The sequence below is a fragment of the Rattus norvegicus genome, chromosome 1, assembly GCF_021556685.1.
Source record: "Rattus norvegicus strain SHRSP/BbbUtx chromosome 1, alternate assembly SHRSP_T2T, whole genome shotgun sequence".
Lineage (NCBI taxonomy): Eukaryota > Metazoa > Chordata > Mammalia > Rodentia > Muridae > Rattus > Rattus norvegicus.
This window is the reverse complement of record NC_141534.1, coordinates 201,739,391-201,761,032: the sequence shown is the minus strand read 5'-3', so window position 1 is coordinate 201,761,032 and position 21,642 is coordinate 201,739,391. Positions and strand designations below refer to the sequence as shown.

At 45.3% G+C, this 21,642-nt stretch overlaps 1 protein-coding gene and 1 long non-coding RNA gene across 8 annotated transcripts in view; one reads left to right on the top strand and one right to left on the bottom strand.

Moving 5' to 3' along the window:
• Positions 1–2,626, bottom strand: part of LOC147996990 (uncharacterized) — a 42,735-nt gene extending 40,109 nt beyond the window's left edge. Inside the window, exons 1-2 of the long non-coding RNA XR_015652639.1 lie at positions 2,568–2,626; positions 418–604 (exon numbers count right to left, since the gene is read on the bottom strand). This is a non-coding gene — a long non-coding RNA (uncharacterized LOC147996990). The remainder of the gene's footprint in view (positions 1–417; positions 605–2,567) is intronic.
• Positions 1–21,642, top strand: part of Adam12 (ADAM metallopeptidase domain 12) — a 338,938-nt gene that overhangs the window by 216,583 nt on the left and 100,713 nt on the right. For all 7 annotated transcript variants that reach the window (XM_087588420.1, XM_087588431.1, XM_087588406.1 and 4 more), the window contains 1 exon segment: positions 10,215–10,291. In XM_087588420.1, the coding sequence (XP_087444546.1) occupies positions 10,215–10,291 (77 nt within the window).

The following is a 21,642-nucleotide window of genomic DNA, read 5'->3' as shown; positions in this document are numbered from 1 at the left end:
TCAAAACCAGCCTAGGCCACACAGGATCCAACCTGAAGTACATGAAACTCTGTCTCAAAACAACCAAAACAAAATTATAGTGTTTTTTTTTAATTTGCCCACAAAACATAGTGTCAGGCCCAAATGACTTTGATAAGTGAGTTCTGCCTATAAAGGATAAACAGTCCTGAGAATATTAAACAGTTTGGACAGAAAGAAATGTGACCTAACTATTAAAAAGGCACTTGTGAAGTGGGTGTGGTAGGCAGGTCTTGTTTAGGAACACAGTTGTGAATATCCCAAGTAAGTTATCTCTAATTCTGACCCAGCATCCAGTTTTCAACTTCCTTTTAAGGAATACAGGATAACTCAATATTTATAGCTCTAACAGAGTGGCTTATTATATCAGTAGCTTTAGATTCAGAGTATTACAGTTACCTTTCTGCTGTAGTATTCACTGTCTCCTGTACAGGTTGTAACTGCTTGACTAGGTAGGGATGTTTCTGATACCCCTCTCAGACTCTATAGAACCTTCCATGGCCTCTTGTGCATACTAGTTTTCAAGAAATGATTCACCCGATCAATACTGTGTCTCCATCCACAAACCATCCATCCTCTCATTCATCTGTTGGGTGGGGGTAGAATAATGTTGAATAAAATACATTCATTAGAACATAAGCACTATTCACTGGTTGCTGCATTAGTTTAACGAGCAGAATTAGACAAAAGCATTCTAGCAAGTTTCATTTACCAGTTTTTACCTCCACAAATTAGACTGAAGGGTTGAGGTATTTAAAAATAACACATATAAAAATACTTTGTACAATTTACTACAATATAGTGAAATAAAATAAAAATAATTTACTATGAAATATGTGATGTAAGTGTGTACAAACCACTATGAGAAGCTGGTTCAGTAAGGGAAGGATATCTGATATGTTTTCACAGATGGGAAAAGCTCCTTTAATAATAGTAAGGAGTTGTGGATTTAGACATTGAAAGTTTGGGAGTCGTGGAAGATGGTCAAGGTCTGTGCCATCCAAAGGCACCAGGGGACCAAGAGAGAAGTCTGGTAGACAGACGACAAGACATGCTCCGAGTAGGGGTTGCAGTCGATGGAGAGTTTCCTGGTAGAAACTGCCGTGTAATGGCCAAAGGGACAGATAATGGAGGTGCCAGATGATACCTGGTGAGGAGCATTTCGCCAATGGGGTTTCCTCTCCTATGGTCACAGCCGGACAATGGACAATAGAACTCCTAGGAGCAGTTACTGCTTAAAAGGAAGAGGCAGAGAGAGCAACAAGCCCCACGTTCATCTGTGTTGTGTCTGAATGGGGCAGCAAGCAAAGGAGGCAGTGGGCCATTGATAAATATGTGGACAACAGGAAAAAAGTTAGAGGTAGGACCTACGGGTAAACCTCATAAACAGCATGGTGCTTAAGTTTACACTGGGCTGGCTAACTCTATCCTCTCCATGTTTGTCTGTCTTATTTAAAATACATTTCAGACATAATCCCCAAGCTATTTCCACTCAATAAACTGTTGTCCCAAAGAGAAACAGCAATGGAAGAGCCTAGAAAGGCCAATCCTCCAACTTCACAATGATGAAGAATTCTCTTCTATCATGTATTGATCTAGAATACATAAATACATAGGATACAAAGCTACAGTTATAGCTTTATGTTCCATTTCTATCTCCCTGACTGGTCCCCAACACACTCACACACATCATGCACACACACACACACACACACACACACACACACACACACACACACACGTGTACTAGGAAGGAAGAACAGGTCAAAATAAGAAAAGGGTACAAACTTGGGACCATGTACTAGAGGGTCCAAGAGCTGCCAGTTCAGCTGGCATGGATCGCAAACAAAACGAAAAGCTATATATAAAACCAGACCTCCTAGAAAAGAACTGGGATGGAAGGTTCAAGAACTTTAATAGTCATCATCTCTGTGGGCTCCATGCTTCTCTGAATTTTTATTGATGTGTTTATAGGGCCAGGGGCCTGCTCCCTTCCTTCTCACTCTCCCTGGAGGTGTTTGGAGGACTCCATAGGCTAGAAAGGGATGAAGGTGTAGAAATTATTAGAGTTTTCACTTCTGCCCAGCCCAGTGTTCCTCTAAGATATACTAGATAGAAGGTCTTTTCAAAAGCTAATGCCATGGTTTAATCTTCAGCTGACTGGATGAATCTATCTTAAGCAGGTGAAGAGACTTAAGAAGCAACTAAAAGTCCCTCAGGACTCCAGAGCAGCAGCACAGTCACTTGCTCCTTAGAAAAAGACCATGTCCTCTTCTCACCCATCTGTCCCCGTCCCAGCTCCTTTATGGCTTGTTACATTTCTCAATACCATGCCCACATAGCTGACAAGAAACAAGGAAGGAAGGATTTGTTTGGGCTCATGGTTTGCAGACTCAGTCCACCATGATCCACAGACACTAGTAATGTGATAGAAGCACGTGACTAAAGCCCCTCCCATCTATCTCTACGTCCACGAAGAACAGGAAGCAGAGGGAAAGATCTTGTAGAAATGGGGTCATACCCCTAAGGCCCACCCCCTAGTGACTCACTTCTGCCGGCTAGAAAGCTTCCTAAGCTTCCACGGCCTTCTGAAACAGCCTCACCAGCTAGTAACCAAGTGTTCTAACATGTGGGGGAGGGGGCTCCTCAAATGCTGACATTCTGGCCATACCAACTAAAGCATCGACCATGCTATGTCAAAGATGTGGAGCCAAAGATCTGGTTCCCTGACTAGAGTCCGGCAGCTAGGCCTTGTTTCTGGTGAGGAGTCAGATGCGGCCTTGGGAGTTTGATTCTTGTTGACTCAGACTGGAAAACAAAGGGAATTCGCTGACTCGTCTCGTCTCCTTGCCCCTTATAATCATCCCTCAATGGGTCAGCCTGAATTTAAAGTTACATGTGGAGTGAGAACCACTTGGCTGGAGTGCTTTTGTTGTTTTTAATATAACAACAATTAGGGCAAGCGGCTTGACTCAGAGCAGTGGCTGGGTTTAACTCTGGAATCAGTCTCCTATGTCTCCTTTCCAAGATTTGAGTTTGTCCTTTACTGGCTACATCTAAGGAAGAATTATCTTTTATGCTGTCACTCCTAATATGGCCTGTGGGTGACCATAGGCATGCCATGTGGGTAGTTCACATTCCCACAGAAGCCCTGGGGGGACTGGAGTAGCCAGCCAGCTCTCTCAGTGCCTGCAGTGTTTGGTAAAAACATACTGTCTGTTGTTCACATGTTGACTGGACAACTGCTTGGGCCATACACTATACCCACCACCGAGAATACAGCAGGGCTAAATACAGGTGAGGAGACCCACAGAGAAAGGAGGGGACTGGTGTGATTCTAGTAAAGACATACATCTGTGCTAAGTGTACTGAAGGAAAGGCCTGATCTTGTCTGAGGTGTCAGAGAAGGCTGAAAGGAAGATAGAACACATGGACCAAAATTTAAAGCTGGAGGTTCAGGAGAAGAAGAGCATTCCAGGACACTGCTACCGTTTGTCCAGTGGTGGAGGGAAGAATGCAAACGTGACCAAGCTTGGAGTGACTTGGAACAAAATTGTGGTAAAATAATGTTTGAAAGTCACTGAAATGTCCCTTTAAGGTGTGTCATGGGCACGTTGGGGCTCTGAGGGCATGGAAAAGGCTATGGTAGGACCAGGCACGTGGTGGCCCGCCTAGATGAGGGAAGTTGAATAGACAGTCTCTATGATAAAGACCAGGTATAAAGAGATGGAGAAAATGCGAGAAGTCTGAATACAACCTAGAAGGAAGATTCGTGGAAAACTAAGGGAGTTATATGCTGTGGTGTCCTTACTTGAAAGGTGTCAGCATTTGTAGGTACTCTTGGAGGTGACCTTCAGTTCAGGCCCAGTAGCTAGAGGCCTTAGGAGAGCAGCTGCAGTGCCCCTAAACTGGAGTGCTTCACTAGCCATGCAGACATGCATGCAAACAGTCAGGCCTTTGGCAAGGTGAGGCCACCACCAAGATGACAGTTGCTTACAACAGTCCTTTACTCTGCTGTGCCCTGAGATCCTGTGAATCTGGTGGCTCAACAAGAGAATAGGTTGCGGCTGGAGTGGGTACATGAGTCAGGAACTGGACTCTCAAGGCTTCCGAGGCTCCATCAGAAGCAGCTGGTCCTGAAGGGCTGCTAACTCTGCCCACCCCACGTCCCCTTCCCTCATGGTATCTACACAAAACCCCTCACCACTAAAGAAGATTTGGAGCTGGACCATAGAAATGACTGAGGGTGTGCAAGTCAAGGGTGCTCCCTTCTCTCTAACAGGTCAGTTTCTCTCCTTTATCCCATAAAACCACACTGTGCAAAAAGTCAGCCTGGGAGAGCAGTAGTGGGAACGATCATACAGTGCAGCTGAGTTAAGCACATGCTTGTTTCAGTATTTGGGAAAATAGCTTACATCTCACAGATTACCTCTCCACACTATGTTTCTTGGATCTCTAAAAACTTAATGGATTAAAAAATCCATTCCATTTTACAGATTAAGCACTGAGACTCTCACAAGTCTCCACCCAAGACTTGCAGCTCAGGTTGATTTCGGCAACATCACAATCACAGATGGGCTTGACCTCTCAGGAGGTCACAATGAACAGTAGTGCGATTCTGTCACCCATTCATCCAGATTCCAGCACAGCCGAGTAACTGGAATGGCCCCCAAGGTTAGGCCTGAGCAGTCGGTCACCAGACATGGTTCTTGTTAGAACTGGGGAACAGAGACAGCTCAGGGAGGATGGGTGTGCCCACTGTCTTCTCTACAGTTATGTATGTTCCTGGGCACATCCATAGTTGGGGCTAAGCAGGGGGCAGACAGCTCTGATGTGACACAAGCTGCAAAGTCGTCATCCCCTTTGTTTGAGGTGTATGCTCTTGTTGGGGATTGATGTTCTGGTCTTTCTGTTATTTTGTCTTTTTTTTTTTTTCTGGAGCTGAGGACCAAACCCAGGGCCTTGCACTTTCTAGGCAAGTGTTCTACCACTGAGCTAAATCCCCAATCCCAGGATTGATGTTCTGTATGAAAGAATAAAATCCTGGTCTGATGAACTGTGGACTGGCTGGCAGGCAAGCAAACACACCACACTCACATTCTCCCTCTCCCTCTCCCTCTCCCTCTCCCTCTCCCTCTCTCTCTCTCTCTCTCTCTCTCTCTCTCTCTCTCTCTCTCTCTCACACACACACACACACACACACACACACACACACATCTGTAGTTTTTTTTTCCTTCCTTTGGAAGTGATTCCTTTCTCCTGTGATCCCATGAGTGACATCAGGGTGAGCCCCTGCAGCAGAGTGTGGAGCACAAGCTTCCATTGTAGGTGGAAGCTTTTTGGAGAAGGGAGAGGCTCATGAGGATGCAGGGGCATAGTGGGGAGCCTGCCTGGAGTGAACAGGCCATGGTTTGAAGTTCTGCCCTGCCACCAGCCACCTCTGTGACCTTTAATGGCAGTTTAAGAATCATAATCTCAGCTTCCACATCCTTTGGGCAAGAAGCTAGTTGGAAAAGCAAGGTTGGCCTTAGATGGCCCCAGCTTCTTTCCAGCTTAAAACATCTTGCCTACAAGCATTGAAACAAAAGGACTCACTGTACTGACTATAGCAGCGGTGGCCCAGGCCCTTGGGAGCACCTTGAAAACACCATTCTCTTAGCACACCCTCCCAGACTCTGTCTTCTAAAAATCCTTTTAAATCTCTTAAGTCAGGCCACTTTTGCTACCCCTTCGGCATATAAAATCCCCTTTCTCCTAGTCCGCAGAGACGATGGTGGCAGAAGTTTGATTTGACTTCCCGCAGGGCATGGGGTTGAGGGCTACCAATTTTCAGGTTCAAGAGTTGTTACTCCAGCTTCCTGTTACCCACCATTAGGTTTGATTGATAGCATTAAACAGAAGGAAAACGGTATTTTACTGGAGTGAGGAAATGCATTCGGTTAAATAATAAGTATATAAAATGCACAGTTAGAGCTTTTGTCGGGGAGAGATGTAATTTTGTGGTTGCGCATGTTCAGGACTCTCCTCCACATGAGGTTTTGTTGTGGGAAGTAGAATGCATTGGATCAGCAGAAGGAAGCAAAGGAGGACATGGTCTCATTCAGGGCATCTTTAGAGTCAGGAAGTGGTGCAGTGTGATGCTTCGGGGGCAATCAGAGGAGAGGGTTGAGGTCTGAGAATGGCAATACAGAGACCAATAGCCACAGATACCCAACAAGGACCACTGTGGTAATGCAGATCCAGGGTTCTCTGGGTTGAGCCCAGATCTTCTCTGAACACTGGCTGCCCGTCATGTCCCCTGCTGTGTGGCAACTCCAGAAACTATGGGTCAAGTGTTCATAAGCCTAGACTATCTGATTGGTCTGAGCATGAGTCTAAGCATAGGGACCAGCTGATTTCAGATACAGGTGCACAGTATCCTGTGGCCCAAAGTGGGCTTTGCTGTGCTCTGGTCAGGGCCTGTAAAGACCCCATTGCCTCTGACCCTGCCTTAGGAGTCAAGTTCTCAGCAGGATCATAAAATGTGTCTCTGCTACAATCCAATTTCTCAACCAATACATGGAGAGCCCAACTATGTCTTTCTGAGTCATGAAGTTATCTAGACAGTGACTCATAGCTTCATCAAAATGAACTCATGTTCATTTACATGGGGTGAGTCATGTTGAAAAAACCTGAATTTCAGGAAATTGGAATTATCTGGGAGAATCAAGTGACTGTGCTCTGTGGTCTAAGAGATTAATCCCTGTCAGGAGTGAGCAAGGGTCTCAGGAGCTATCTAACGCAGGTAAATTGAGAAATAAGTTGCAAACTCTCACGACAACTAAGATGGGTAGGGTTGTCGACTTCAAGGCAGGTTTATGAACACTAAACTCCACTTCCCCTGCTTCATAAAAGCAATATTTCAAGTTATTGAACTGGAAATTAATTTGATACTAATTTGTTCTCAGCCCGTGCTTTAATGAGCTTGTATTCCTGTGTATTTAATTAGAAAGTACACTTGATAAATAATCCATTAACAACAGAGCCTGAGAACAAATGGGTTTCAAATTTCATAAGTCAGTAATTATTGTCACTATGTGGCTTTTCACCCCTTCCCCCCAAAATGAGGGAAACACTAGTTAAGATGGACCTCAAAGGTTAGTGATCCTACTCATCTGGCAGCCTAGATCCAGTAGCAGCTGCTATGCTGTCCTACTCAGTGCTACTTAGAATCCCAACAGCCTATATATATAGCACAGCCTGGGAGGGGACCAAGATCCCCCTGACACCGTGAGATATTTCAGTCCAGTTACATGCATCCTTCATGTGAGCAAATGTTTACATGAAAGTAAGGAGAAAGCAGAGTCATTCAAAATCTACACTGACAGCAAAGAGGCGCACTTCCACCCGTGTCTCCCCTCCTTGACGTTCTAGTAGATATTGAATGTGGCTGGCCAAGCAACCACATCCCCTTTCAGTCCTCTAGCTGTCTTGGACCAAGCTACTGCTCATTGAAAAGGACAGTCTTGTGGAAGAGAGACAGATTACTAGGCACTCCATGCTCCTGTGTCAGCATGTGTGCTCCCTCCATCAGCCACTGCCTCTGCCGTTTTCCATCTGTAGGTAATTCCTTCTCCAGCCCTGTCCTCTGGACACCAGCTGTCCAGACCTCAGCGTGTGTAGTGAAATACTCTTCGGCAAGAAAAAGAAAACAGAGTTCGAGATGGAACCTGGAAAACATTATGCTGCATGAAAGAAGCCAGGCACGGGGCCATGTATCGCAGGCTTCCATTTATATAAAATGAACAGAGAAAGCAAATCCACAGGGACAGAAGGGAGACTAGTGGTTGCCAGGGGTGATGAGGAGGGACCACTGGGTTCCAGGTGTCTCTATGGGGCTATTAAAATGCTCTGGAATGAGATGGTGGCGATCGTCGTGCATCCTTATGGATTTCAGTGACGGAGGACTTCGGGTACTCTGTGTACTTTAAACAGAACAACCATACAGTGCTGACATGGTGTGCTTTAAAATAGTGAAATGTGTGGCATGGGAATTTAATCTTAATTGTAAAAGAGAATTAGCTCCGCAGGATATCCGATTGTCATGTAAAACAATTGTAATTAAAAGAGTGGAACTGGCTTAGGAGTGGACAGTTGAACACTCCTTGGTGGACTATAAAACAGAGATGAGCCAGAATACCCTGAGTAGTCCCATATGCTATGTTTGAATGCCTCACGTGCTTGATCACTACGTTCTCGACTGGTGGCACTACTGGGGGGAGACATTGTTGTAGGAAGTGGGTCACTAGGGCTAAGCCACGCTCCATTCTTTTGTTGTCACTGGGGAGCAAACAGCATCCCTCTCCCACTGCCAAGAAGTCCACTGTGCCTTCCCTGACACAGTGGACTATGGGTCGAAAGAAATCCTTTCTCTTTGAAGTGTCTAGCAGGTACCACAGAAACAAGAAACGTCACAAACACAGCACATGACAGAGTGTTGAGAGGACACTGATGAGCGGTGGTGACCAATGGCTGGCGTGAGCTTGTAGACTAGCCTGTACCTCCAGGTTGTAAATAAATCCGGGTAGATTAAAGAGCTACACTCAAGACTATGTAAATAGAAGAAAATAAAAGGCATGTACCCGTGACCTCAAAGAGAACTGACTTTAGTACTACAGTAAATTTAGGGGGCGGGAGAGACTCTAATTTATAAAGCTAGAAACTCTGGGCAATAGTGGTCAGATTCAGAGAATTTCTTGTACAATGATGCGGGTAAAATATTAACATCCTAAATCTATATAGAGGACTCTAAAATCAAAAAAATAGAAAGTCCAACAGCACAACCTGTCTCCCTGTGGCCTTCCCACCTCCCTTCATCCTTTGCCTCTCAGATGACCCAAGAATTTTATCCTCATGTTTTTGAGATGAGATTATCTTAGCGAATTTCTCATGTTGTCATGGGTTTCCCTTTGTTACTTAAACCCATCTGATGTTTGTTTGTTTGTTTGTTTTTTAATAGTGATGGTGGGTGGTGGTGCTGGTGCTGGTGTGTGTGTGTGTGTGTGTGTGTGTGTGTGTGTGTGTGTGTGTGTGTGTGTGTGTGAGAGAGAGAGAGAGAGAGAGAGAGAGAGAGAGAGAGAGTGTTTATGTGTACTCAGGACCATGGAGGCTAGAAAGGGGTGTCAGATTTGATCCCCTGCAACTGAATTACAGATGGTTGTGAGGTGCAGAGCCAGTGCTGGGAACCAAACCCCCATCCTCTTCTTGAACAGCAAATGTTCCTCAGCCAGTGAGCCATCTTTCCTACCCCAGTCATGTTTCTTAGCAAAGTTAAGGTTGTCTTTGTGAGTGACTGTGATCACCAGGAGTAAGGCACCTGTGAGGTGACATGGCCATGTCAGAGGTAGGCTGAAACCTGATTGTCACTTACAAGAGTGGCCCCTTTCCTACAAAGAGCTGGTATGCTGCTGGCATTCTGGAGGCCTGGGTGAGGAGTGCTGGGTTTGAGCAGTCATTCCTTGCCAATCAACTGTTATATTGGAGCTGCGACTCGGCCTTTTTACACCAGAACAATTAACCTTGAATCTGGACAGAGATCTGTCATCCAGAGGCATCTGTGCTGAGGTTTTTTGGGGGGATGCTATTGGTATCCTACAGAGATATTTTTGTTTCTTCCAAGACCTACCTTAGTGACCTTCCTGCTGATCTGTATGTAGGTGATTCTGTGAGATCTCTTCTTTAATTCTTCACCAAACCTGTCTGCTCTGCTGTTTTCCTAAGCCATCCATTCAGGCCTGGCTTTAGTGCATCTCACAGTGCTTAAATTCCCCATCCTTGCCTCAGCTGAATGACACGACGGTAGACCAGGGGTGCTAGTGTGATTTGTTCTGCTGCTGTGTTTTGTACTACAGTAGGCATCAGGGGTCTCCTTGGGGGGTGGCAGACATGTGAGAGTGGAGGCCGACCAGGCATGTCCAAACCCTTCTGATAGTCTCTAAGTGGGTCTGATACTCTAACCACAAACTTGGGCAAGTCACATTGGGCTTAGCATTGAACAGTAAGACAGCCTGTATAATACAGTTTAACACGCCCTATAGCTAAAGCAAGGAGAGAAGGGAATCTGGATGATTCTAAGTCAGAGGAAGATGTGTTGATTGATTGATGATTGATTGACGATTGATTGATTGATTGATTGATTTCTCCTTGCTTCCTTTCAGGACCATTGTTACTACCATGGACATGTGCAAGGTGATGCTGCATCAGTGGTCAGCCTCAGTACTTGCTCTGGTCTCAGGTAAGTGAATGTGACCATGGGAAGCTCTAATTTAACCAGCAGTAGACCACACCCCTGTCTCTGCACTCACTTGAAGGCCCTGAGAAAAGACACTGGACTCACAGCACAGGTGCTCCTCAGCCTGGGCAAGGGGCACAAGGCCTGTGTAGCAACTTGCAACAACACAGCTGACCCAGGATCTTAGCTTCTCCTTCATTCCCTCCCCACTTAAATTCTATTCTCAAGCTGGGACGTTAGGGTGGGGGTCTGAGAACCACAGAACTGAGTTCGGGCACCCAAAGATGGTCTGGGGCTGAGGCCACAGCTCAGGGACAAAAATGCCAAGCTACACAAACCCATAGATCCAGTCTCCCACACTGCCAGAAAATAAAAGAATACAGACATTGCATGAAGGATCTTTTGTGTTTGTAATCCTGATGCTTAAAACCTCCAAGTGCTAAGAGATAGGGCATTGCTCATTAACATCATAGCAGCCTGCTTAATCAAAACAGATTTAATCTCTGCCTCTCACTGGGAAAGAATAAACACTAATTTAACATTGACCATGTGAAGTTGACTACAGGCCCATCTGGGCAGGTTTTCCCTCATGAGCTGTGGATTAGAGTAGGAAATGATGACCTTCTATCACCCTGGAATTACTCCCTCCCCCCCCAACCCACCATCCCCCGCCATCCTTCCAAGTCAACCAGTCACTACTGGAAAAGCTCCTTGTCTTGCTTCTTTTTTTAAACTATATTTGCGTATTGAGTTGTGAAAGGTTAGCTTGTATCCTCAAATCCCAAGTAGCTTGGGCCAGAGCACCAGCGTGAGGCTCTGTGGGAGGGCGGAGAGAAAGGCCTAGAAAATGTACCAGCTTAAATGTTAAATGACAGGGTGGGACTGTGTTTTATATGTCTGCAGTAACTGCCATCTCTGTGAGTTCTGTGAGGATTTGGGGAGAACGAGACACACATTACACACATGCCACAGCCTACAGACACATAACAATACAACACATACACAAATGACATAATACATGCGATATACATGTGATCAACAGCTTACCACACATACAAACACACACACACACAGAGAGAGAGAGACAGACAGACAGACAGACAGACAGACACTGCACACACAGACAGACAGACAGACAGACACTGCGTTGCTTTACACATCTTTGGCATGGCACTGATGGAGCACCATTGAGCTTCAGCGTATCGCTTGGTCTAGAAAGGAAGTCGGTGTCTTGTTTTCATTCACTTCTCTCTGGTTACTCATTGATTCCTGGGACACTACCCTGTCCCCAGTGCTATTCTAGGCCCTGGGGATACCACAGTAAACAAACTATGTTGCTGGGAGAGCACCTGTTAGGAGAGCACAGTTGACAAAGAGTGGGTGACAGAAGCCATCATGAAGAAGAATGAAGCTGATGAAAAGGACAGGAGGAGAGGAAGTAGTCCAAGATGGGAAAATGAAGGTAGGGCACAGATATCGAAGGAAGCAGGAAATAGCATGCACACAGCACAGGAACAGAGCAGCAATGTGGCTGGCTTTGCTGGAAAGGGAAGAAGAGAGGTGGCAAAGAAAACTAACATCAGAGGGGACAGGAGGAAGAGCATGGTGATAAGGTCTGATACAAGAGAGTTTGAGCTGTACAGGAGCCAGGGTTCATAGAAATCAGTATCGATTGTGGGAGAGACATAGGTTGGCAGAGCTTGGTAACAAAATGAGGGCAAACCTCATCATGGTTTGGATAGAACAGGTCTCGCAAAGGCTTATATGCTGGAGCTTTGGTCCCCAGTTGGTGGTGCTCTTCAGGAGGTTGTGGGGTCTTTAGAGGGGCAGACCAGCTGCAAGGAGCAAATCACTGAGTAGGGGAGGCTGAACTTTACAAACCTCCACTGCTTCCAAATGACCTCCCCTTCTCCTCCCCAATCAACCCAGTTCTAAGCCATTCCAATCACCCGCCATGGGAGTATTCCCTAAACCACAAGCCAGAATAAACCCTTCCTCTCTTACATCGCTTCTCGTGGGGTGTGTGATCACGGCAACCAGAAAAGTAGTCAGTGTGGTGAAGGTGAACAGGCCATTGATGGTAGGTAGTTAGAGACCACTGGTTGAAACACAGTAATCAGGCAGCAAGCCAACCGTGGGACCATGGACACCTCATTCACCCTGAGCTCCATCCTCCTGGATTAAAGTCAATGGCTGTGAAGAGGAAAAAGACATCTTCAAACTGGCTTGAAGACAAACAACTTAACTGGAAGGCCAACCCTGACCATTGAAAGGTTCAGAGGGCTTCAGGCAAGGTGGGACCTAGGATCTCGAGTAGACTTTATTTTCTCTCCAACTCCAGCTTTGACTTTCTTCTGTGCTGGTTTATTCTAACACAGTGTCTGCCTATTTGTTTGCTCATTTTTAAATTTTAAAAAGATTTTATTTGTTTTTTTAACTTTTACTTTTAATTTTGAGATTATAATTAATTACAATATTTCTCCTTCCCATTCCTCCCTCTAAGCCTTCCCATAATCCCCCCCCACACACATGCTCTCCTTCAAATCCATGGCCTCTTTTTTCACTAATTGCTAGCGTGTGTGCATGCGTGTGTGTATTTGTAAATATAACCTGAGATACTGTTTAACATTGAACAATCACACAAAATCCCACAGAATGGGTGACTGAGACTTCCCACAGCCCGAGAGGCTGAGTTTAGGATCAAGGTGCTAACATGACGTGTTTACTTCTGAGAGCTCATCTCTGGGCTTTTGTTTGGCGCTGTCTTGATAAACACTCACGTGACTTCCCTCTGTGCGTGTGAAGATAGGAAGCTCTGGTGTTCGTTCCCTTTGTGAAACCTTCCTGTGACTCTGCCCTCTTGCCCTTAACCAAACTTCTCATCTCTCAGAAAGCCCCAAATCTAGCACTCTCACGTTGCAGGCTCTGTGAATTGTTGGTACAGGGGACTGGCACTTCGATCATAATGAGCACAGTTTAGTTTTTGTCATATTGAATTATATTCTTATGACAAAGAAGCTGCTGGCATTAGTAAGTTTATATCCTGAGGGGGCTGGAAGCTTGAGGACCTCTCTTTCAAGTTCAGCAAACGTCTCCCACGTGCATCTTAATTGTGCTGACTGGATCATTGCCCATCCCTGGCAGAGTCACAGTGGCCCATGGATAGATGCTCTGGCCCAAACCTTATGTGTCCATACCTGGGCCAGGCTGACACAGGCAAATAATAGGAAAGGATTGGCAGCATCAAGAGCAATGGCGAGCATTAGCAAGAAGGACAAAAGGAAGCCAGGGATGCTGTGTGTGCCATGGTGGACCAACACTGAGATCCTTGATCAGTGGGGACATCAGTTGTCAGGTGGTCTCTGTGAGGACATCAAAGTCTAAAGGAGAACAAGAACAAGGTGGATACACTTGATAAAATAGTTTATGGACCAGTGACTATTACTATCTTGAACTACTGGGCTGGGGGTTCCCAGAGTAAGACTCTGATGTGAGACTTCTCCTGGGGGAATATAAAGAAATATGTATGTACCCCAGATGGAGAAGACACCCATAGACCTGAGAAGGGCTTCTACTCCTGTAAATTGCTAAGTCAAACCAATGCGTGGGTTGGGGTTACTCATGGGAACATAGGTGACGTCACAGGGCAATCCTTTGTGCAACTCATAGACAGCTACTACAGAAGAGTTTCCTAACCCACAACCTATTCCTTACCTGCCTTGATTCATTTAGCTTTACCACTTTATTTCTTGAGACAAGATCTCACTTAGCCCAGGCTGTCCTGGAACTCGCTATGTAGCCAAGGCTTGCTTGAACTTCTAATCCTCCTGCCAGTGCCTCCCTAGTGCTAGGATTATGAGCATATGCCACTCTGCCTGGCTCCTGTTCTCCATCTCTAAACCTGTGAGACCCATGATCCTTCCCCGTTCTCCACGAGGGAGCACTGGTAACAGTTATCATACCCAACCCAGGGAAACAGCTACACAGCACTTCCTAAGGGAGCAAGCTGCCCCAGGTACCTGCCACGCCAGCTACCACACACTTCATCCTTCCTGCACGGCCCACTAAATGTCTATTCCCTGAACTCTACAGACTCCTATAAAGACACAGGTAATCCCCACACAGCAGTCACCCAGACACAGCGGTGTCTGCATCCGCACCCACCTCCCATCCCCAACTCCTGGAGAGCCTTTCTTTCCCTGTCACGAGCTGCAGACTCCAGAACCGGCTGAGGAATGCTATGCAGTCACTGTGACTGTGCTCCTGCCCACCCCCCCTTCCCAGATATCCTTGCCACTCTAACACAGAGCACTCATCAACCGGGAAATCACAGGCCCGTGCTGTCAACTTTATCTTTCCATGAGAGAAGCAGAACGCCGTATCCAGTCTACAGCTCCCTGACAACAGAATGATCAGGGTTGGAAATAAAGAACTGTATTTATCCATACTAGCGCCAGCATGATAGACATTAAGATAGAAAATAGAGGTAGGTTTTGTGCTAAGTGTGGTGTGTTTTGGAAACCCTAGGGCATGGAAGCAGCTGGGCGCCCTCAATCTGCAAAGAGAATTGGCTTGTACAAGCGCCTCTTGGCTGCCCATAATGATGGACAAAATGCACCCAATGCTGTTTAATCCATAGATACACAGTTGTTCCTCTTGTACAGTTTAGACCTAGAAACCATGTGTGCACATGTTTTTGCATGCATGTTTTTGTGTGTGTGTGTGTGTGTGTGTGTGTGTGTGTGTGTGTGTGTGTGTGTGTAGTGTGGTGTGGTGTGGTGTGGTGTGAGTAGATGGACTCACCCTCATATGTGCACTTGTGGAGGTCAGAGGTGAGCACCGGCTTCCTTCTATTGATCTCTATCCTCTGTTTGGGGACAAGATCTCTTACAGAGCCTGGAGCTCTCCAGTTCGTCTAGACCAGCTTTCGGTCAGGCCTGTCTCGACGTCCCCAGTGCTTGGGGTATAGATGTGCAATGCCACATTCAGATGCTACTGAGCATCTGAACTCAGGTCTGCATGTTTGTGTAACACGCATTTTACCCACTGAAGACTCCCCCAGGCCTGGACCAGAATTCTTCTTTAGCTCCATGCCCTCTTCCCTGAGGGAGCTGCCCTATTCCACCATGCTGTTCTCTAAGCATGTCTAAGCATGTTCCCAAGCATGTCCCATCATGTGTCTTGTTGTTATCCCTGTCTCCCCACTGCCTCAACTTAGTTGGTTTTTGCAAAGTCCACTCTCATGTCAAGGTCAAATCGGAGGGACACCTTTCCATGAAGCCTCCATCTAATGCAGCTTCACCCTGAACCATGTGAATGGCATGTGCTCACTCACCTCAGCTCGTACGGCACCATTTGGTCCTCCATAAATACCTATCCGTATCTGTGTGTCCATTCTTTTCTCTGGATCTTCCCACCCTGTGGTAAGAGCCTTCAGCATGGAGAACATCCCTGATGCATTCTGTGTAGTCCTTGGCCATAGAATGGAGCTTCTGATATGAGAGGCAACACAAAGTGATTTTTTGAAATCCAACTAAATATCAAGGGCTGGAAGGGTAGCTCCACGGTAGCTCTCTTGCCAAGCATCCATGAAGCCCTAAGTTTGATTCTGAGTACCACAAAAAGTTCTGAAGGCAAACAGGAGAAGATTGACTCCCTGGTACCTAGAACGAGGGTCTTAAAGCCCACCTCCATAGTCACACTTCCTCCAACAAGGCCACAACTACTCCAAAGAGTGCCACTCCGTGGGCCAAGCATATTCACACCACTACAGGAGGTTTATTTGTGCCTATTAAATAAATATGTATATTATTGCACTCCTGTAACTTTTGTCTTGATATGTCATATGTGACACCAGATTTCATATATTAGATGCAGAAGAGGTTTCCTTCCCCACACTATTTAAAAATAGTCTTCACGGTACTTTCCATGAAGGAGACTTATTCTGTGTTGTCCCTGGACTGTAGGGTTACCACTGTCTGAATTATTTTCTCACTGCTGTGACAAAATACATGATCAAAGAAACTTCAGGGTACAAGGATTAGTTTGGGGTCACAGTTTGAGACTAAAGTCCGTCATGGTGGATGAGGCCAAGCAAGGACAGCCTGAGCCATAAAGGCAAGGGCATGAGGCAACTGTTCACACTGCCTCCATAATCAGGAAGCAAAGAGAGAGAAATGCTGCTATTCATCTGGCTTCCTCTTTTCATTCTTTATATTCAGCCTAGACCCCCCGCCTATGGAATGGTGCCACCCACATTTAGAGTAGATACCTCTCCCCCAGTTACACCTGTCTGGAACACCCTGAGGTGTGTCTCCTAGCCTGAGGTGTGCCTTTGAAATCCAGGCACATTGGCAATAAAGACTAACCCTCATAACCACCATAATCAAAAATAATAATTTATAATTGGAATCCAGACAAGCACAGCCATCGAAGGGTCACCGCTGTGTGCGTGCAGCATTATCGTCCATAATTTGACAATCTGAGTTAACGTGTTTGATGAAATCTGACTGTCTGGGCTGTGAAACCAAATGGCCCCTCTGCTCCTCTCCTTTTGCTGCCAGGGGCCTCTGCTGACATATGGCATTTCTTATGCATGTGTCGTTCCACAGTTGCTGCCCCCATCTCCACTTCTTCCCGAGTGTTACCATCTGTCTCTGGTAAGGACCTGTCCCCAGAATTAGGGCCCGCTCTCAGAACAATGTCATTGTAAGGGATGAGTTTTAATTACATCTTCAAAGGCTCTTTCTAGGAGTGGTCTATTCAGAGGGACTGGAGTTTAGCCCTTAAAACATCTCTGTTCAGCCCCACAGTGTCCTCGGGCTCTTGCTGCTTCACTGGTGAAACAGGCCTGTGCCATCTGCTTCACAGGATCTCCTTACATGCTAGAAAGGACAATCCACTCAAGAACCTGGGTTTTGTGGACAGAGGAAGTTAGGGAGTGACCACTAATAGGTCCCGTTGTCTTGGGGGGAAATGATGAACTGATTTGAGATTAGGCAGAGGCAGCATTTGTAAAAGCTAATATTCTAAAACCTAATGAACTGCTTTAAGCCAGCGGTTCTCAATCTCCCTAATGCTGCAAGCCTTTAGTACAGTTCCTAGTGTGGTGGTGATCCCCAGCCATAAAATTATTTTCATTTGTGACTTTATAACTGTACTTTTCCTACTGGTATGAATCATAATACACATATGATATTTCTTATTGTCTTAGGCGACCCCCATGGCAGGGTTGTTTGACACCCTTTGTGGTTGTGACCCAAAGGTTGAGAACCACTGCAGTTTAAACCTAGTAATATACAGAATCTTTCTCTATGAAGCTGTTACTTGAAAAGGGGTCATGTCTCAGGCTGTCTCTTCACAGTAACAGCTGCTACTGTTGTTGATGATGTAGGATGGCTTGAAGACACGATATTCAAAATAATCTGGGGAGCAGGAGGCTGGAAAGATGGCTCGGTGGCTAAGAGCATTTGTTGATCTGGCAGAGGACCCAGGTTCGGTTCCCAGTGCCTACATGGTGGTTAACAACCATCTGTAACTCCAGTTCCAGGGAGATCTGGAGCCCTCTTCTGGTTTTGCAGGCACTGCATGCAGATATACATGCAGGCAAAAATATCCATGCACATAAAACTAAAAATAAATAAATATAGTTTTTAATGCCTAGGTCCAGCATGTCTCTGATCTCACATTTAAGATTTGGGTCTTTCCATCTAAGGATACTCAACTTGTAACTAACTGTTTCTGAATGCTTTGGAATCGCTTTGTCTTCAACATCTCTGTCATGTATCTCACACTCGTGGCACAGTCCACTTGAAACAGCCCCAGGCTGGCATCTTTGTGCCTAACTCAGTCCGTCGCACGTGGTCACGGCGGCAGTGGTGATGAATACTCTTGCTTGTTTTGCTTGTGAGTCAGATATGCCCATGGGAGCTGGTTCTGAGAATCAGCCTATGCTAATATTGCTAATATTAGCTAATATTGCTGCCCTCGCAGCTCATCACGCATCCATGAGGCAGGATATTACTTTTACCCATGAGCTCCTCCAGAAAAAGGGACTGAAATGAAATCTCATGGCAACTGCATTTCTACCTTGTGATTGACAACCTGACACAAAGACCAAAAGTTTTTCCTCAGGGGACCCTGCTTCTAGCAGGGCAGTGAGCTAGCAGGGATAGTCAGTTTCTTCACTGGTCCTCATTGCTGTCTTCCTGCAGCAGTCGGGATCCACAAGCCACTTTCCTGCTTGCCTGGGACTAATGACGAAATAGTAAGAACAGCAGCGTTTAGCTGCATTATTGCCCAAGTGGTCCCTTGTTTCAGTGACTGAAAGTCTCAATTTTTTAGGGCAAAACCCTAATTTTGAGTGAATATAGAGCTCATGTGCTTTCCCAATGAAACCCCACAAAGACAATTTACCAGTTTGATAAACTCTTCTTCATGTCCGTTCAAGGGAAATAGAACAGTACTTTAAATGTTTTCATCTTTTATGGGGCTTTGTTTTGTTTTGTTTTGTTTTGTTTTGTTGTTTCTGACTGGGTCTCTGGTGTAGTCAAATGCTGGCTTCAAATTGTGTGTATAATCTTGTGACTCCCTGAAATGTGGCTTCATCATCCATCTTTCAAGTACAAGGATTACAGCTAGTCGCCGCCATACTTAGCCAGTGTGGTGCTAAGAAGGAAACGAACCCAGGGCCTCGTGCATGCTAGGCAAGCAGGTCACCAGCTGAGCGACATCCTCGGCTCCAGACTTGGGATCTTAAGGGAAGGCCGTTGATTTTCTTGGCAGCCGCTCATCTCTCTGGTCTGTCTTTTTTCTCCTTCCAGCTTCAATATTGTTCTGGGAGCCTCGTTCCTCCCAAAGCAGAGCTGGTAGAAGTGGGTAAGGGTACACAGGAAAACACAAGCCTCACATACACAGGTCAGTGTTGGCTCTTTGGATCTTCTGTGAGCCACCTGGATACCTCAGACACTGGAGATGATGACTGGCACTTGAGATGCATGAAGATCACCACACTCATTGGTATAATGAGGCAGATTTCAATGGACACCTACAATCTCCATCTTTCCCAAACTATGACATGTCTTCTTTAGGCCTTTCCTCCCTGGGGTATGGAGCGGGTAAAAACCTATGTTCCAAATCTGCTAGACTTAAATTCCCTACTCTGAGAGCCTTCCAACTTGACATTTATAACCAAATGTTTATGACATCCAACTTAAAACAAATTGTCTCCCTTATCTAACTTGGGGCCAGGGAGGGCTGTGAGAACGTCACATTTCCACATCTCAGAAACCGTGAGTGCTTGAATCCTGGACAGTTCTTTCCAGAGGTCTTTACAGCTAAATGATTAATTATACCCAAGATAGTCCAAAGCAATTATTTAATTATGCCGTATCATAGGCTGCCAGCTGTGTGGAGCAAAGGGAAGGCCTTCACCCCTGTTTCTCAACATCTGGCCTTTGGATGACTTAAAAGATAAAAGGAGATATGAGAACATTTTTTATGACCAAGCAAAAGTTTCTAGAACTTTCCACTGAGTAGAAAAACTTTCGGCGGTTGGCTTCTCTCAAGCGATTAGAGCATTGTGCCATGTTTCATTCTCAGTCCCCAGATGACTGGAGTCAACGCAAATAGCAATGTGGACTTGAGTCTAGCCAAGTCAGCAAATTAGGATTTTAAAACATAGCTGTGTTACATACTTCCATTGCTTCTTTTTTAATTATTAATATTTGCCCGGTTGGCGTGTCTAAGGGTGAGAGTAAGACATTGAAAGTCACCCACTCCTATTGTGTTGGCGTTCATCTGTGACTGCAGATCTGGCGGTATCTCTCTTATGACGTGGGATGAGCCTACATTTGGGACATACATGCTTGAAATTGTGTTTTCTCTTGGATGGCTCTCTTGATCTGTATGAAGTGACTTTCTCTCTTCCGACAACTCCTGGCTACAAGCCTATTTTGTCAGATGTTAGGATGACTACACCTGCTTCTTCTTGGACCCGTTTGCTTGGGAGACTATTTTCCATCCATTCATTTCAAGGTGATGTTTACTTGTGGCCTTAAGGTATATTTCTTGAAGGAGAAAAATAAGAATTCTGTCCTCTAATTCTGTCTTGTAGCCCTTGATTGGTGGGTTGAGATTATCCACAGACAGCGTCATTACTGACAGGTGTGTGTAACCATGTCATTCTTGTTGACTGTATGGTGTATAAGGATGTTGTAGTCCTCCTTTGATTTATTTCTCTTTCCCATCATTTATTTTTTTCCTCCACTAGCCTTTTGAGTGTCTTTATCTTTCTCTTCAATCCCAAGTGTTCGCCGCAGTTTTCTGTGTAGGAGCGATTTGATGGCCATGAATTACTTTAGCCTGCCTTAACCATGGAAAGTGCTTGCTTCACCCCCCCCCCCTTTATGACAGATGGCTCTGCAGGCTATATTAACCTGGGTTGGCACTTGCGAGCCTGCAGATTTTGAAATGCCTCATCCCAAGCCCTTGTGCTTTTGCAGTTTTGATTGAAAAGTCAACAATTGTTCTGATGGTCTTATCTTTCCTTGTGGCCTGACTCTTCTCTTTTGAAGCTTTCAGTGTACTTCCTGTGTTCTGTGCACTCTGTTTTCAAACTGTAAGGTGACACAGGAAGCTTCTTTCCTTGTCTTGTCTACTGAGTGTTCTGCTGTCCCTCTTGTTCCTGGGTCAGCTTCTCTTTCCCCAGATTTGGGGATTTTCTTCTGTGAAATAGTTTCATCTTTTGCATGAAGTTCTTTTCCTTCTTTGGTGTCCATAATTTGTCACTTTTTCCTGTCTGTGGTGTCCTCACATCCGTGTATGTTCCACCCATACCTTTTACAATCTATCATTGGCCTTGACAGGCTGACCCATATGTTGTATTTTGACTCCAAACCTTGCTATTCCTTCGCGACATAGTCTGGTGAGGGACTTTACACTCAACTGTTCATTTTTATCTTCTTTTTCATCTCTAATTTCTTCAGGATTTCTTTACTTCAATATCACTTTACTTTCTATTTCCAGAACATGAGTTGCCTTCCTTACCTAATTATGTTTGTGTGTGCTCTCTGGGAAAATATTTGCAACCCCTACAAGCTCTTTGAACAAATTACAATCATTCCTTTGACTTTCGTGACTTGGGTTTTATCTAAGTCCTTCTCATCAGAAACTGAGACTATACATGAATCGGTATAGGAGGGAGTTGGGAAGTCCTGATCTTTCAGATCACTTCAGTTTTTGTATTTGGATCTGCTCATGTGATGTCAGATGGTTGGCTAAGATTTTTCTTCTTATTTTAAATCAGATCACATCTCTTCTTTCAGTGGAGGGATTTACGGTTCAAGAGAGATGAG